This window comes from Phyllobates terribilis, unplaced genomic scaffold (assembly GCF_046119375.1).
Source record: "Phyllobates terribilis strain yellow unplaced genomic scaffold, ASM4611937v1 Scaffold_5__5_contigs__length_657084704, whole genome shotgun sequence".
Classification (NCBI taxonomy): Eukaryota; Metazoa; Chordata; class Amphibia; order Anura; family Dendrobatidae; genus Phyllobates; species Phyllobates terribilis.
Window position 1 is genome coordinate 65062118 of NW_027362765.1, and position 16626 is coordinate 65078743.

The window sequence follows — 16626 nt, forward strand, 5'->3', positions numbered from 1 at the left end:
TACATTCTCTGACAGGTACAAGCAGTCTAATACAGAGCAAAGCACATTGGAGCAGATTGGTCATATACACATAAGCCACAATATCAGGACAAGCATCCCACATCTCACCAATTTGTAAGTGATATCACGAAGAAATCCCATCGCTGCAACCAATTTGTCAGGAACTGACACTACTGATCCAGCCAATTGTCAGGACAATCACACAATTGACTGACAAATGATGGATGCGGCCACAGCTACTATTACTACTAGGAAGGTTATTTTGCTCTTTCACAGTGAACGTACTGTGTATACACATCCGAATCCACCCTTGCCCAGCAACTGTCCAGGGAAAATCCAAAATATGGGGGGGGGGTATATACTTATACAATATACACGCACACATATTATACACTGCTCAAAAAAATAAAGGGAACACTCAAATAACACATCCTAGATCTGAATGAATGAAATATTCTCATTGAATACTTTGTTCTGTACAAAGTTGAATGTGCTGACAACAAAATCACACAAAAATCATCAATGGAAATCACATTTATTAACCAATGGAGGCCCTGATTTGGAGTCACCCCCAAAATTAAAGTGGAAAAACACACTACAGGCTGATCCAACTTCAATGTAATGTCCTTAAAACAAGTCAAAATGAGGCTCAGTATTGTGTGTGGCCTCCACGTGCCTGTATGACCTCCCTACAATGCCTGGGCATGCTCCAGATGAGGTTGCGGATGGTCTCCTGTGGGATCTCCTGCCAGACCTGGACTAAAGCATCCGCCAACTCCTGGACAGTCTGTGGTGCAACGTGACGTTGGTGGATGGAGCGAGACATGATGTCCCAGATGTGCTCAATCGGATTCAGGTCTGGGGAACGGGCGGGCCAGTCCATAGCTTCAATGCCTTCATCTTGCAGGAACTGCTGACACACTCCAGCCACATGAGGTCTGGCATTGTCCTGCATTAGGAGAAACCCAGGGCCAACCGCACCAGCATATGGTCTCACAAGGGGTCTGAGGATCTCATCTCGGTACCTAACGGCAGTCAGGCTACCTCTGGCGAGCACATGGAGGACTGTGCGGCCCTCCAAAGAAATGCCACCCCACACCATTACTGACCCACTGCCAAACCGGTCATGCTGAAGGATGTTGCGGGCAGTAGATCGCTCTCCACGGCGTCTCCAGACTCTGTCACGTCTGTCACATGTGCTCAGTGTGAACCTGCTTTCAACTGTGAAGAGCACAGGGCGCCAGTGGCGACTTTGCCAATCCTGGTGTTCTGTGGCATTTCTTTGGAGGGCCGCACAGCCCTCCATGTGCTCGCCAGAAGTAGCCTGACTGCCATTAGGTACCGAGATAAGATCCTCAGACCCCTTGTGAGAACATATGCTGGTGCGGTTGGCCCTGGGTTCCTCCTAATGCAGGACAATGCCAGACCTCATGTGGCTGGAGTGTGTCAGCAGTTCCTGCAAGATGAAGGCATTGAAGCTATAGACTGGCCCGCCCGTTCCCCACACTTGAATCCGATTGAGCACATCTGGGACATCATGTCTCGCTCCATCCACCACAGACTGTCCAGGATTCGGCGGATGCTTTAGTCCAGGTCTGGGAGGAGATCCCACAGGAGACCATCCGCAACCTCATCAAGAGGCGTTGTAGGGAGGTCATACAGGCACGTGGAGGCCACACACACAATACAGAGCCTCATTTTGACTTGTTTTAAGGACATTACATCAAAGTTGGATCAGCCTGTAGTGTGTTTTTCCACTTTAAAATTGGGGGTGACTCCAAATCCAGGCATCCATTGGTTAATAAATTTGACTTCCATTGATGATTTTTGCGTGATTTTGTTGTCCGCACATTCAACTTTGTACAGAACAAAGTATTCAATGAGAATATTTCATTCATTCAGATCTAGGATGTGTTATTTGAGTGTTCCCTTTATTTTTTTGAGCAGTGTATATATACACATATTATTGCTGAGTTTGGTGGAGACTGTACCAAAGTGAGTATATTTTATATATACACATACGTACAGTCTTTCACGCAGGTGGGTGTAGACCCTCTGCGTGACGGACCAGACTTACTCAGGAGAGGCGGGGCTTAGTGCTTGCTCCGATGACAAAGTTGGACTTGACTGCCAGCAGAGACCAGGCTGGGGCAATCCGTGGATGTCACGCACCACCCAGACTGCGCACGGCAAGATAAATGGGAAGGGAAGCACTGCCATTAGGGAAAGACAAGAGAAGCAACCACTGAAACTTGCCCTGCGCAACCCTCACCCTCCTCTAGATGGGCTCTTTCACCCCGTACGGTGATCGCGTTCCTATCCCTGTATTTCTTTAAGCATGGCTCTGGTTAGTGCGCAGGGTAGAAGGAACACTAGTCCTGCTCTATGATAAAGACACAAAAGGGAAATAGACAAGGGTAAAAGAAAAAGCAATCATTCAACGTGCATCCGGACTACAGAAATGTATAAAAGGAAAGGAAAGGGTGAGGCAAACCGAAAGGGATATAAAGAAAAGGAAGACACCAAACAAATTTCCAAACAGCAATCTCTGGAGACAACTTCTCTTTCCACAGCTAACACCTCCAAACCGCAACAAAGATATAGCAATCCATCACTGGCAACTACCTAAGCTAAGAGGTTAGTACTTATACCAGAAGGGAGTAGAGAAATCAGAACAGCTGAGACAACCCAGGGAGGCAAGCTTTAGGAGACAAACAGCACTGCTTAACCCTTGAAACAAATGAACAAGGGAAATCTGCACAGCTAACTGAAAAGCTAAGTAGATCCCACGAGTGCAGGTACAGTATGTGTGTAGCCAAATGCTGCACCCTTCTGACCCTTGAAATAGAGGAGACCACCCTCTGTCGCATTATCCCTGTGATACAGTCAAGGCTGAAAGTGTTTTCACCTTTGAAATTGTTCCAGAAAACAAAGTATTTTCCACAGAAAATTATTGCAATTATACATGTTTTGTTATACAGATATTTATTTCCTGTGTGTGTATTGGAACAACGTTAAAAAAAAAAAAACTGAAAAAAAAAAGGAAAATTGGACATAATTTCACACAAAACCCCAAAAATGGGCCAGTCAAAATTTTTGATAAAATTCCAAAATTGTGGGTAAACAACTTTGTTTTAAGCATGTGATGTTCATTCAAACTCATCTGTGGCAAGTATCAGATGTGGGAAATATGAAAATCACACCTGAAACCAGATAAAAAGGGAGAACCTTTGCATTGTGTATCTGTGTGTATCACACTAAGGATGGAGAAGAGAAAGAGGAGAAGACATCTGTCTAAGTACTTGTGAACCAAAATTGTTGACACATATCAACAATATCAAGGTTACAATTGCATCTCCAGAGATCTTGATGTTCCGTTGTCCATGGGGGGGGGGGGGGACATAATCAAGAAGTTTACAACCCATGGCACTGCAATTAATCTCCCTGGACGCTGACGACAGAGAAAAATTTATGAAAGGTTGCAACGCAAGATAGTCCGGATGGTGGATAAGCAGACCCAATCAAGTTCCAAAGAAATTCAAGCTGTCCTGCAGGCTCAGGGTGCATGAGTGTCAGCACGAACTATGCATCAACATTTGAATGAAATGAAATGCTGTGGCAGGACACCCAGGAGGTACCCACTTTTGACACAGACATAAAAAAAACTAGACTTCAGCTTGCCAAAATTTGTGTGAATAAGCCAAAATTCATCTGGGAAAGCATCTTGTGAACAGATGAGACAAAGAAATGCTTTTTGGTAACACACATCATTCTACTGTTTACCAAAAATGTAATGAGGCCTACAAAAAAAAAAAATACAGCACGTACAGTCAAATATGGTCGAGGTTCATAGATGTTTTGGGCTGCCTTGCTGCCTCTGGCACTGGGTGCCTTGACTGTGTAAAAGGCATCATGAAATCTAAAGATTACCAAAGGATATTGGGGCACAAGTTAGTACGCAGTGTCAGAAAGCTGAGTTTGTGTCCTAGGTCATGGGTCTTCCAGCAGGACAATGACCCCAAGCATTACTTCAAGAAGCACCCAGAAATGGATGGAAACAAAGTGCTGGAGAGTTCTGAGGTGGCCAGCAATGAGTCCGGATCTAAATCCCATTGAACACCTGTGGGGAGATCTTAAAATTGCTGTTGGGAGAAGGCACCCTTCAAATATGAGAGACCTGGAGGAGTTTGCAAAAGAAGAGTGGTCCAAAATTCCAGTTGAGAGTTGTAAGAAGCTTATTGATGGTTCTAGGAAGCGATTGATTGTAGTTATTTATTCCAAAGGGTGTGCAACCAAATATTAAGCTCAGAATGACAACAATTTTATCCGGCCTATTCTTGGGATTTTGTGTGAAATTATGTCTAATTTGTCTTTTTTTCCTCTTCCTTTTTTTTGTTGTTCCAAATATGTGCACAACAAAACGTGTACTTGCAATAATTTTCTGGGAAAATAATTCATTTTCTGGAACTGCAAGGGTGCTGTGACGCTAGCCACTACCCACGGACAAGCCGTGAGACTTGGGTAGTCAAGAGGTCTGGGGTCAGATAACAAGAGGACTAGTCATATACAAATGGGTAAAACAAAAGGCGTAGTCAGGTCACAGTTCAGAGTCAGAATTCCAAGGTCAGAGTATGTCAAGGCAAAAGCGGTAATACAAACGGGTAGTCAATAGGCAAATCCAGGGTCCGGCAAAAAAAAAAAGGTTAGAATGTCAGAAGTCAGAGCACAAGGCACAGAGGACAAGCCACACAGAGCTGAAAGCTACAACTGTCAGCCATCTGGGACAGGCAGCTCAGTTAAGTAGCTAGGCAATCACCTGGAAAATGGAACACCTGAAGGAGCTCAGCACCTCCCAGTCCCAGATTGGACGGCCGAGCTGTCACTCAAAATACCGACAGCTTTTGGTTGTCATTAAGATGTAAATTAGAGAAAACACAGTAGTTTGACAATAAATGGCTTCACCCAACCAATAACCATGAGTGGAGAAAAAGTTTTTTTGTTATCATTCATATTCTCTGAAACAAGGCCAAGAAAGGAAAAATTCTGCCAGGGTATGTAAACTTTTATATATTGTGACAAAGTCACTGGCAGTGTGTTGGAGGGGAGATGTGTTTCACTGAGGCTATTAGCTTCAGTGATGTGAAACATGGAAATTGCTCCTGCATATTAAGTGCAGAGAGGGATTAATGAGCCAGGTTTACAAGGGCATGTTTTATAGGTGGATGGCTAAGTGCAGGGCGGGAGGCCATCCACCATATCTCCACTCCAGTGAGTGGTCTGGGGTTTAAAAAGCCAGCCTTTACACTCAAGTGGGTTCAGTGTCTGGAGAAACCTGCTCCAGAGAGGAGCTTGCATGTGTTGTGCTGAACCATGTGTGCCTAACCCTGAGTGGCCGGACCCCGGCTGATATACGGACTGTGCTGCATCTTTGTATTTTGTTTTGCCATTATGCCAAATGGGCCATATTTACTTTATGAACTCCAGGTTGATCTATGATGTTTAATAAATCAACCCAAAATTTAAAGAGACAGTGTTGTCTACCTCCGCATCCAGCTGAGCAAGCCGCTCTAACACAGGATATATATTTATTATCACACATATATACACACACACATCGGTACTGTCATCGCCATTACTGGCCGATTGGACACCCATTAGTTCTAACATTGAGCCTCACGAGGCTTCAAGGATGCGGTTTACAGAGAAAGAGGAACAAAGCTATTAAATGTTCTATATTTAATCCAACAACTAGGCAGCGTTTATAAAAATATACAAAAGATTTTACAAAGGGGAAGGAAGACAATACAGTATATATTGTCACATAAAAATAAAAGGGATAACCAAAAGAAAGTTACTAGACCTGTTGTCATAGGAATGGTGCAGATCATGCGAGGGTGAGCACTCCATTTAGAAAATGGCACAGACCTTACAGCACGATGTATCTCCCAAAACTGAACAATGTTTCTAGGATCAGAACTTGTTTTTACTAGGTACCAGCCACTTCCACATACCTCCCCCGGTGACCTCAGATGGAGGTTGGTAAATGAGGTACCAAAAACTTTGAGATCCCTGATGTTAAGAAAAACTGCCCACATGGGGGTCCCAGGCGGAAGATATTAGTGCCATATTTCCTATCACAATTTTAGCTTTCTATACATGTGAGACATGGCATAAAAAAAACTTTATCCACCTGGATAGAGTGATGCTTGAAAGTTTGTGAATCTTTTAACATTGTTGATATTTCTGCATAAATTTGACCTAAAACTACATCAGGTTTTCACACTGAAATTAGATAAAAAGAGAGACGTCTATTTGTACTATCTAGCAGGTCAGTGACATATTATGATTTCAGTCCTCCCCTATGCCCACGGCTGTTTATTTTCTAACTACCAGAGTGGTGGGTGGCTGTTACTTCATTTTCTGGAGAGATCACCTTATACTAATAATAATGTCCTACTTACTCATAACTTGGCTCTCCAGGTGTGCATTGTGGAATGTGCACGTATACATTGCACTTATACCAACATGGGATCTGGCTCATCTCTTTGGTTCTGCTTTAGTCTTTTGCACTTTGTACATATATGGGTATGGCACCTCATTTTTGGTCTGTACATTTGGTCATATATACAGTAGTTTTACACGGGCAGGTGTATAAACAGTCAGGTCTGGGCCCTGCTTTGCCCCAGTCTATTGTGAGGCCTGTTAGCACATAGAGAGTTCAACTACAAGAATTAGAGATTCTCCTGATTGGGTAAACCTTGTCATGGTGGGATGAGTTTTACGCTCTTTTGATCAAAATAGTGTCAACTAAGTACCCTATGTATTTTACATGTACTATTACTATTTATTTTCTTACTGCACAGTATTTGCTCAGTTTGTTTTTATCCCAGGTTCTGGTTGCAAGGCTGCATCGCTGCTGTTCAAAATCTTTACACAGCGAGCTATGAAAGATGTACTGTACATGACCATAGTTGTTGCTCTATGTTGCAGAGCACATTCAAGCGTAATGCCAAGAGAAAGAGTGTCCACGTCATCCTACACATGTGAGCACAGACCAGGCACCGCTATCTGTAAGAAATAATGGCATCTTCCGGCAAGGCTGAGAACACACCATCATTTCTCAAAATTCTGTGGGGTTCACCAAGTCGTAAATTAGTGACGGCACCAACAGCAACTTGACCAGGTTGGAGTTGAGTTTGGCACAAGTGGATGACTGGGAGTGAACAACTGTTTCATTGTCACACACTCAGGGACGCATGCCTGACAGTGAGATAGAAATAGAGGAATAGGAGTATGAAAAAAAGTAGTTGTGGATGATGGAAATGATGACACCGACCAGTTATTACTTGGGGATGCAGCCTGGCTACCAATACAAGTGCAAGGAAAACGAGTAGGAGGATAGATTGAGCCTTAATCATATAGTTGGGCAGATTGCTTTTCCCATATGAGTAGGTGGTGTTGCTTTATGTGTTCATGAAGACCTGTAGTTCCTAGTCTTTTCTTGCCTGTATATCCACAGTATTCACTCCTCCTGCAAAGGTTTCACATTGCAAAACAATTCACCACCAGTACAACCACGACTTTAGCTCTTTCAGGTGCTATTGAGCCTTCTCCAGCAAGATCAGCTGTGGCATCACTTGTTACAAATCTGACTGCAATAGAAGCCCCAAGAAAGATCTTTTGGCCGAACCTCAGCTACTCTCTCTATTCCCCATGCCACCACTCTCCTCCCCGATGACATTGCCTGCTCATCACCCGATCTGATGCTCAGGTTTTGTCCTTTACACAATCATCATCACCTCTTACTCAGCTGACAGTTGCCTCAGTGAAAGACATTTTCTGAGCTCCTTGCACTACCGCCCGATTACTACCTCCTACTTTGCTCGGAAGCAGAGTACCACTGCACCTCAGGTGATGTTACCGGTGCCCTTATTAACATGGCTGAGAGTCATAAACACAGCTAAGGGCTTGAATCGGGACCTTCATCTCTTTTGGCCCCATCTCATCCAAGCATAAATGCTGATTGTTCATTTCATCCAATAAGTCAACTGGAAGTTGTGATATATCTTCCTTAGACTCGGAGTGCTACAGTTTAGGGGATTAGGATTCAGAACAAACAGAAAGGTCATTGACTAATTTAAATGTTTGCAATGTAAAAGATTAACAGTTATGGTGGCCAAGGACTATGCAGAACACGGACTCAAATTAATGATGTCACTGTCAGTTGTAGCATCATCCTCCTGTGACTGAAACGAGTATTGTGCCATGAAATTCAATAATGCCCTCTGCTTTCACCCCACTTACATGCTTACCGGAGGCAAAGTAGGCCAATTGTGACCTGCTTTTGGAAGTACTACTGCCCACATGGCAGGTACCAGTGATGGTGGTGCTTCTGCAGCTCCCACATTTTTAGCTGCGGTTTGTTTTATTCCACTACCCTGTTCATTGTAACTGCCACCATTTCTTTTACCATACATTTTTACTAAAATATATTTAACAAAAGTTAATCTTTTTAACCCAAGTTATTCTCATAAGGAGGTTTTTGCAAACATCACCAACTGTCATGGCGGAGTCAGGGTCTGTGGATTCCACAGATGCATACTACTCCTCCTTGTGACTCCATAGATAGCTATGGTCTGCGCAGAGTGACTTGAGCATCGACTCTTAGAGCAGCAGCTCCGAGGCAAGTTATCAAGAGTTAAGTCCTTGCTGAGCTGAGGTTATTGATTACCTTTGGTCACATGCTGCTAGAGAACCAGTCATCTCTGCTCCTTCTCTATTTAAGCTGACTTTGCTATGCAGACAATGCCAGCAATAGTTTCTCTATCCCGGTCTGGAGAGGTGGACACGTTCTGGTTACTAGTGATTATTTCCTAAGTTGTTGCGAGCGGTGTTTAGTTAACCCATTCCTTTTTCACTAGGTGTCTTTATATTACTTGGTTGCCACTTGGGCTTTACACTTCACAGACTAGTGCTACTTAGGAGCTTAGTAAGGAACAAGGCCCAAGCATCCCCACCTTCAGGGGCAATCCCGGGGACAGGGATAGCTAGGGACCTCTTGTCTGAGGGTCAGTATAGGAGTACAATACCTATCGCGTAGTCACACCGTGAGAGTTATTCCACCTTTTCAAAATGACATAAGAAGACATGCTGGGTAGGTAGGTAGGTAGGTAAATGTCCAAAAAGCCAGCAAAAAGCCAGCAACTGCAAAATGATTCTGTATTGGTGTCGCATGTAGGGGTATCAAAATAAACTAGTATACAGTTGTAAAAAAAAAAAGACATGCAGAGTTAAATGTCTGGATTTTTAATTAATTTGCTATTTTTTTTTAACAAAATTCTCTTTCTTTCCCAAAAAAGACATAACAAGTACATGTCTGAAAATTGAGCAACTACAGTACTATTGGTATAGCAGATATTTATGTAAAATATGACTAGTAAAACAGGTGTCAATTAAAAAAATTTCTGACACACACACCACTTAGTGCGGAAGATAGTCACAGTTCTAGGTCTGGATTTTGGTTAATTTTATTTACTTTTTTTTTTTTTAATGCAATTACAACTCCCCTTTAGAAAAATGAATTTAGAAGAAATGAAAAAATGTCAGTACAGTCAGTCACTTGTGACATGCACATTTTCTCTGACTGACACAAAGTTCAGATTTTCTTTTCTTTGACAAATAATGTGTTGGCTTGCTGCTTTCTAGTGCATGAAGAATTTAGAAAAAAAAAAATGTGATTCAAATGAAACAAAAAAGATGCCAGCCCAACAACACTAAATCCCATATCAATCTCACTGGCTCCTGACACCATTCTTCCCACCTGTCAACTGAATCTCTGTTCCATTCACAGGATACTACACTCATCTTCTTTTACAACACACAGTGGTGTGAAATATTTTTCTAATGTTTTAGGGCTTTCTATTTCTATCTCTATTGCCAAGCTGTGAACTTTGAAATCCCCTCTCTATCCAGAACCACCTCAAAATAGGTACAGCATTCCCAGCCTGATATTCTCTACTGATTTGTGCTACACCATGTAATGCAATAGCTGCAATGCACAAATATGAAAGCAGAATGACCTTCCCCTGAGTTATTGAGTCTGTCTACGTTTGCCTCATTGCAATGAATGGACACGTTAGAAGCACATTTGTATACCATTAAAGTGAGTAAAGCAAACCCCAGACAGAGTGCTCAGCACTTCAGAATGTGAATGTAGCTTTAAGCCTCAATCACACATCAGGTTTTATTAGGTCATTTTTGAATAACTTTGGGCTGGATCCATTTTTAGTCTGTGTATCAGTGTTCGCAATCTGTGAGTGATTCAGGTTTTTTTCTCTCACATGGAAAATAAAATCTAGAGATTTTTCAAAGCTTCTCATATGTAACAAAGATCTCAGAAGATCATACAAAATGAGCGTTGGGGTCCGTCTGGGCTCCGATATGTGTCTATTTTTAAATCAGCCATTTTTAGTCACAGCATTATTGTAGAGGTTGTTACAATTACACAAAGTAAGTCAGGTTTATTGTAATTGTTTTCCATCTTTAATGTATCTTCTAATGTACTGGCATATAGAGATATCTGTATAGACCAGTATATTATAACATGTAATGAAGAATGCTATTGAGGTTTTTAGGCTGAGAAAATTCTCCTGTACATAACAGTGAAGCCTCTGGCTGGTAATGTTTCTGCCTTATATATCAGAGGTCACCAACACTAACATGCTTCAAAAGTGTATTTAGAGACATCCATTGTGCACAGTGACCTGTGATGGACAGGACTGTGAGTAAAGAGTCATCTCCTCTGCAGCAGCTCAGAAATGTGCTCTGGACGCAGCGGAGAAACATTCATACAAAACAGTGTAAAAAAAAAAAAAAAAAAAAAGCATTATATTTTTTTTAAAGCACTAAGGGGACGATTTATAAAAGTGCCTATGCCACTGCAGTGCCATAACTTAAAGGGGTATTCCCATCTCCAAGATCCTATCCCAATATGTAGTAGGGGAAATAATAATATTATTACCAAATACCTCCAATTAGAAATGTAGCATAGTTTTTATGATTCGCTATGTCTCTTTCCTCATGTGCAGGCATTGCAGGACCTAAGGTATCCATGGTTACGGCCACTAGCAGCTAGCTAACTGTCACTATATCAGTAGTCGTAACCATGGATATGTAAGGTCCTGCACATGAGGAAAGAGACATAGCGAATCTGAAAAACTATACTACATTTCTAATTGGAGGTATATGCTAATATTATTATTATTACACCTGCTACATATTGGGATAGGATCTTGGAGATGGGAATACCCCTTTAAGCCCATCAGAAATGTTGCTCCAGTCCGTCCCTAATTTGAGTACCATTTCTGGAAAGGTACACAGAGGAGAGCGCCACTGAGAGGATGTGCCAAAATCACTAAGTGTTAAGAGCGCCCTATTGTATTCAGCATATCTTATCCCACTGAGTCCCCCATACAAACTGAACATCTAGTTATAGTTATTATACAGGTCAGTGACTGAGAAGAACCTGTGACTTCTCGGCATTTAGTGGTCACTACTCACCTGTGCGGTTATCTGTAGGAATCTCCTCTTTACACCGCTCATCACCCCTCACATATGTCTCTGTAGTATTAATATGGGGCAGATCTTCACCCTGAAAGAAATATTATAAAAGTCACAGACAGATGAAGACGTTTGGTGAAATGATTTTGAAAAACAACGATAAAACAAAATCTAACCTATTGGTTCCTTTTTCAAATCAGCAATCTCTATAACCAGACAATTGTGAGAAGATCCAGACAACATCTAATGTCTATGATCAGCTTTATCCTGTCAACTCCACCAAGTATAAAACATACACTGAATGGCCACATTGTGAGAAGATCCAGACAACATCTAATGTGTATGATCAGCTTTATCCTGTCATCTCCACCAAGTATAAAACATACACTGAATGGCCACATTGTGAGAAGATCCAGACAACATCTAATGTCTATGATCAGCTTTATCCTGTCATCTCCACCAAGTATAAAACATACACTGAATGGCCACATTGTGAGAAGATCCAGACAACATCTAATGTCTATGATCAGCTTTATCCTGTCATCTCCACCAAGTATAAGACATACACTGAATGGCCACATTGTGAGAATATCCAGACAACATCTAATGTCTATGATCAGCTTTATCCTGTCATCTCCACCAAGTATAAAACATACACTGAATGGTCACATTGTGAGAAGATCCAGACAACATCTAATGTCTATGATCAGCTTTATCCTGTCATCTCCACCAAGTATAAAACATACACTAAATGGTCACATTGTGAGAAGATCCAGACAACATCTAATGTCTATGATAAGCTTTATCCTGTCATCTCCACCAAGTATAAAGCATACACTGAATGGCCACATTGTGAGAAGATCCAGACAACATCTAATGTCTATGATCAGCTTTATCCTGTCATCTCCACCAACTATAAAACATACACTGAATGGCCACATTGTGAGAAGATCCAGACAACATCTAATGTCTATGATCAGCTTTATCCTGTCATCTCCACCAAGTATAAAACATACACTGAATGGCCACATTGTGAGAAGATCCAGACAACATCTAATGTCTATGATCAGCTTTATCCTGTCATCTCCACCAAGTATAAAACATACACTAAATGGTCACATTGTGAGAAGATCCAGACAACATCTAATGTCTATGATCAGCTTTATCCTGTCAACTCCACCAAGTATAAAACATACACTGAATGGCCACATTGTGAGAAGATCCAGACAACATCTAATGTGTATGATCAGCTTTATCCTGTCAACTCCACCAAGTATAAAACATACACTGAATGGCCACATTGGGAGAAGATCCAGACAACATCTAATGTCTATGATCAGCTTTATCCTGTCATCTCCACCAAGTATAAAACATACACTGAATGGCCACATTGTGAGAAGATCCAGACAACATCTAATGTCTATGATCAGCTTTATCCTGTCAACTCCACCAAGTATAAAACATACACTAAATGGTCACATTGTGAGAAGATCCAGACAACATCTAATGTCTATGATCAGCTTTATCCTGTCATCTCCACCAAGTATAAAACATACACTAAATGGTCACATTGTGAGAAGATCCAGACAACATCTAATGTCTATGATCAGCTTTATCCTGTCATCTCCACCAAGTATAAAACATACACTAAATGGTCACATTGTGAGAAGATCCAGACAACATCTAATGTCTATGATCAGCTTTATCCTGTCATCTCCACCAAGTATAAAACATACACTGAATGGCCACATTGTGAGAAGATCCAGACAACATCTAATGTCTCTTTATCCTGTCATCTCCACCAAGTATAAAACATACACTGAATGGCCACATTGTGAGAAGATCCAGACAACATCTAATGTCTATGATCAGCTTTATCCTGTCATCTCCACTAGTGTTGAGCCACCCCCGTAGTGTTCGAGTTCGGTTCGTCGAACACCCGTGTGTTCGCCGAACACCTTCGAACACCGTTAAAACCAATGGCAGGCAAACAAAAACACATAGAAACACATAGAAAACACCTTCAAAGGTGTCCAAAAGCTGACAAACTGCTCAGAAGACACAACTAACACATGGAAAAGTGACAAGTACATATAGTCATGCGAAAAGAAAAGAGGTGGAGGAGTAAAAGGAGGGGGAGACACAGATATAGGCATGTCATGCCCTTCTAAAATCCAAAAAGTGAGAAGCCGACACGTTCAGTCCGCTCCTGCCCGTGCCACCTCCGCGTCGCCGGGTTTGTGCCAGAGCCGCGGTGAACCCTGACGGCCAGCCCCCCTCTCCCAATACTGGTGCCTGTCCGCTGGTGGGTCGAGCGAGCCCCCCTGTGGTGGAGGCAGCTCTAAGCTTTTTAATTTAAATTGTCTCTCTAATTTGAATGAATACACTTTAAATCCATTTACAAGGATCTATTGGAGGGCAAGTCTCATGCCAGCAGCCGCGTAATTCCAGCTCCAGTAGCGTCCACTAAAGCTGCTGCAGTTAAAAAGCTTTTATAAGGATCGAGCTCGGCTGTCCACCGCAAGGCATCCTACTGCCAGTCCCAGCCCCTATGCCTTGGGGTGCCTCCTGATGCTCTTCACTGAGTATCCCGTGGTCCTGAAGCATTTCCTTTGAAATAATTAAGTGTCCAAACTACAGGTGGTGTAGCTTGCTTAACAGCCGGGATAATCCGCTGACTAGCAGACACAGCTACTAGGCACAAAGTATTTCCTGGGCTAGATGCAGTTAAAAATTTGTAATTAGATACTCTCGTTGGATGCTGAGAAAGCATTCCATAGAGTCTCCTGGCACGCCATATATGATTCTCTTAAAAAGCTTGGGGTAGGGGTCTAGGGGACCCTTTTATAGCCAAAATCACGGCCCTGTATCGCAATACGTCACCTAGGCTGCAGATAAATGGAACTGTAGCACCCTGAGGGCTCGGTTGCTACAGAGGTATTGCACCTCACCCAGAGGTGTGATATCTCACTCTCAGGTAAGGATGTAGTGTGGATCAGGACCCGACACCTGCATGCATTACACCACATTGCCGTGGGGCAGGGCGACCAATATGCCCCTGAGATGGGCACGACAGTCCCTGTCCCTGGCTGGAGTGGGGGGAGGGAACACTGAGGAAGGGGAACCCTGTAGTGCAGGAGCAGGGAGGAAGCAGTTCCTGCGTGCATTGAAAAGGGAGTATAAAAGGTGGGCACCATCTTAGTTCAGTGCAGAGAAGTCTGAGCAGAAGTGGCAGGGAGCAGGGGCTCTGCATGAGCTCTGCTCCGGAGGCGGGCCTAGTAACAGAGGCCCAGGCCTGGAAGAGGGAGAAGGAAGGAAGAGGAGCGGAGAAGGCTCCAGGAACGAGGAACGAAGGGATCCCAGGGGTGCGGACGGGCGAGTCGCCACCGCACGCCCGAATCCACCTGCGTGGAGGGGTCAGGCCAAAGGGGGAGACCGGTCCCCGAAACTAGTGGAGGCAGGAAACGACCCTCAGCTAGAAACAGGAGGCTGTGACATTTTATGTGGCGCAGCCCCTCGCTACACCCGCTAGGAAGGCACCACATAGGGTCAGGGAAACTGGCGCCAAGTTTACCAAGAGGAGGCCCGAGGCAGCCGGACAGAAGGGTTGGTAAGAAAGGCCAGACAAAGGACACACAAAGGGGGTCCTGTGAAGCGCTCCAAAGTTATCTGGGAGTTGTCTGAGCCCCTCACCTGGTGAGCACAGTACGACGTGGGCAGCCGTTACCTGCAGACGTGGTCTGGATAATAAGAACTGTGAGTAAAGGCCCTGGACTGCATCACTGACTCCGTGTCGTTACTGCTGCTGCCCTGCACCATCACCCCCATCCTCCGCATACACTGCCCTGAGGCTATACTCCTCCCGTGGGGAGTTATGCTACGCTCTGCTGCACCCACAACACCAGCCTCAGCGGTCTGCCCTGGAGCGGCGGTTCACTCTGACCGCAATCCACGGGTGGCGTAGTCGGACATTTAAACATCAAAACCACATAAATAGTTCCGCCACTGGTTTGACCGCCCTGAGCCACGGAACCGGGTCGCCGCCACGGAGACTACAACCACCAGCATCCACCAAAAAGGGTCCGGCTCCGGGTGTCCCAAGGCCCAGGGGGCGCGTCAGAACATTTTCATCACCTTTCACAATCACCAATGGGACAAGGCAGGGATGTTCTCTGTCCCCTCTCTTATACATCCTAGTGACGGAGCACCTGCTCTCATCAATTCGCCATAACTCCAATATTAGGTGGATTGAGGTGGGAGGCACCGAGTACAAGTGTTCTCTATTTGCTGATGATGTCCTAGTATATATCACTCAATCACATATATCCATCCATGCTGTTATAGCTGAAATAGATCACTTTGTTACATTGTCAAATTTTACAATCAATGTAGCCAAGTCTGAGGCCCTCGATGTCTCCCTCCCCAAATCCATATAGGATTCCATCCAGTCCAACTTTCCCTTTGCCTGGCCCTCACAGGGTATCAAATACTTAGGAATTCCTATTCATAGAGACCTCTCCCATCTATGTTATCTTAATTTTGGGCCCTTTATTGAACAACTCCATACAGACCACGGTTGGCAAGTTAGAACTGTAAGATTCACTACGTGAACCACTGGTGTTTTGTGGAAAAGCACATGTACACTGTGTTCCAAATTATTATGCAAAAAGTGTTTAGGAGTGATAAGGGAAGAATTTGTTTGTTTGTCAGTTAAACTCATTGATGGTGATGTGTGTCAGGGCTCTTTATATCACTGTAAGCAATTGCAGACACCTGTGCTAATTAGTTTGGCAAGTGTGTCCAATGAAAGGCAAGACTACTTAAGAAGGCTGTCTCACATTATTAAGCAGCCTACATTTTCTGCCAAAATGGGAAAGAAAAAGGATGTGTCGGCTGCTGAGAAGCAACAAATTGTGGAGTGTTTAGGTCAAGGCATGACTACAATCAACATTGTGCGATGATCAGGATGAAGTGTCTTGGCAATCAAGAAGTATGTAGCTGATTCACAGTACACACGTGTGCGTGCTGATAAGGGCAAATTGAGGACTCTTTCCTACAGGCAATTAC

General features: G+C 43.4%; 1 protein-coding gene across 1 annotated transcript in view; it reads right to left on the reverse strand.

Annotated features, from left to right (window-relative positions):
* Positions 1–16626, reverse strand: part of LOC141271455 (uncharacterized) — a 176393-nt gene that overhangs the window by 43069 nt on the left and 116698 nt on the right. Inside the window, exon 6 of the mRNA XM_073681526.1 lies at positions 11560–11650. Coding sequence (XP_073537627.1) covers positions 11560–11650 — 91 coding nt within the window. The remainder of the gene's footprint in view (positions 1–11559; positions 11651–16626) is intronic.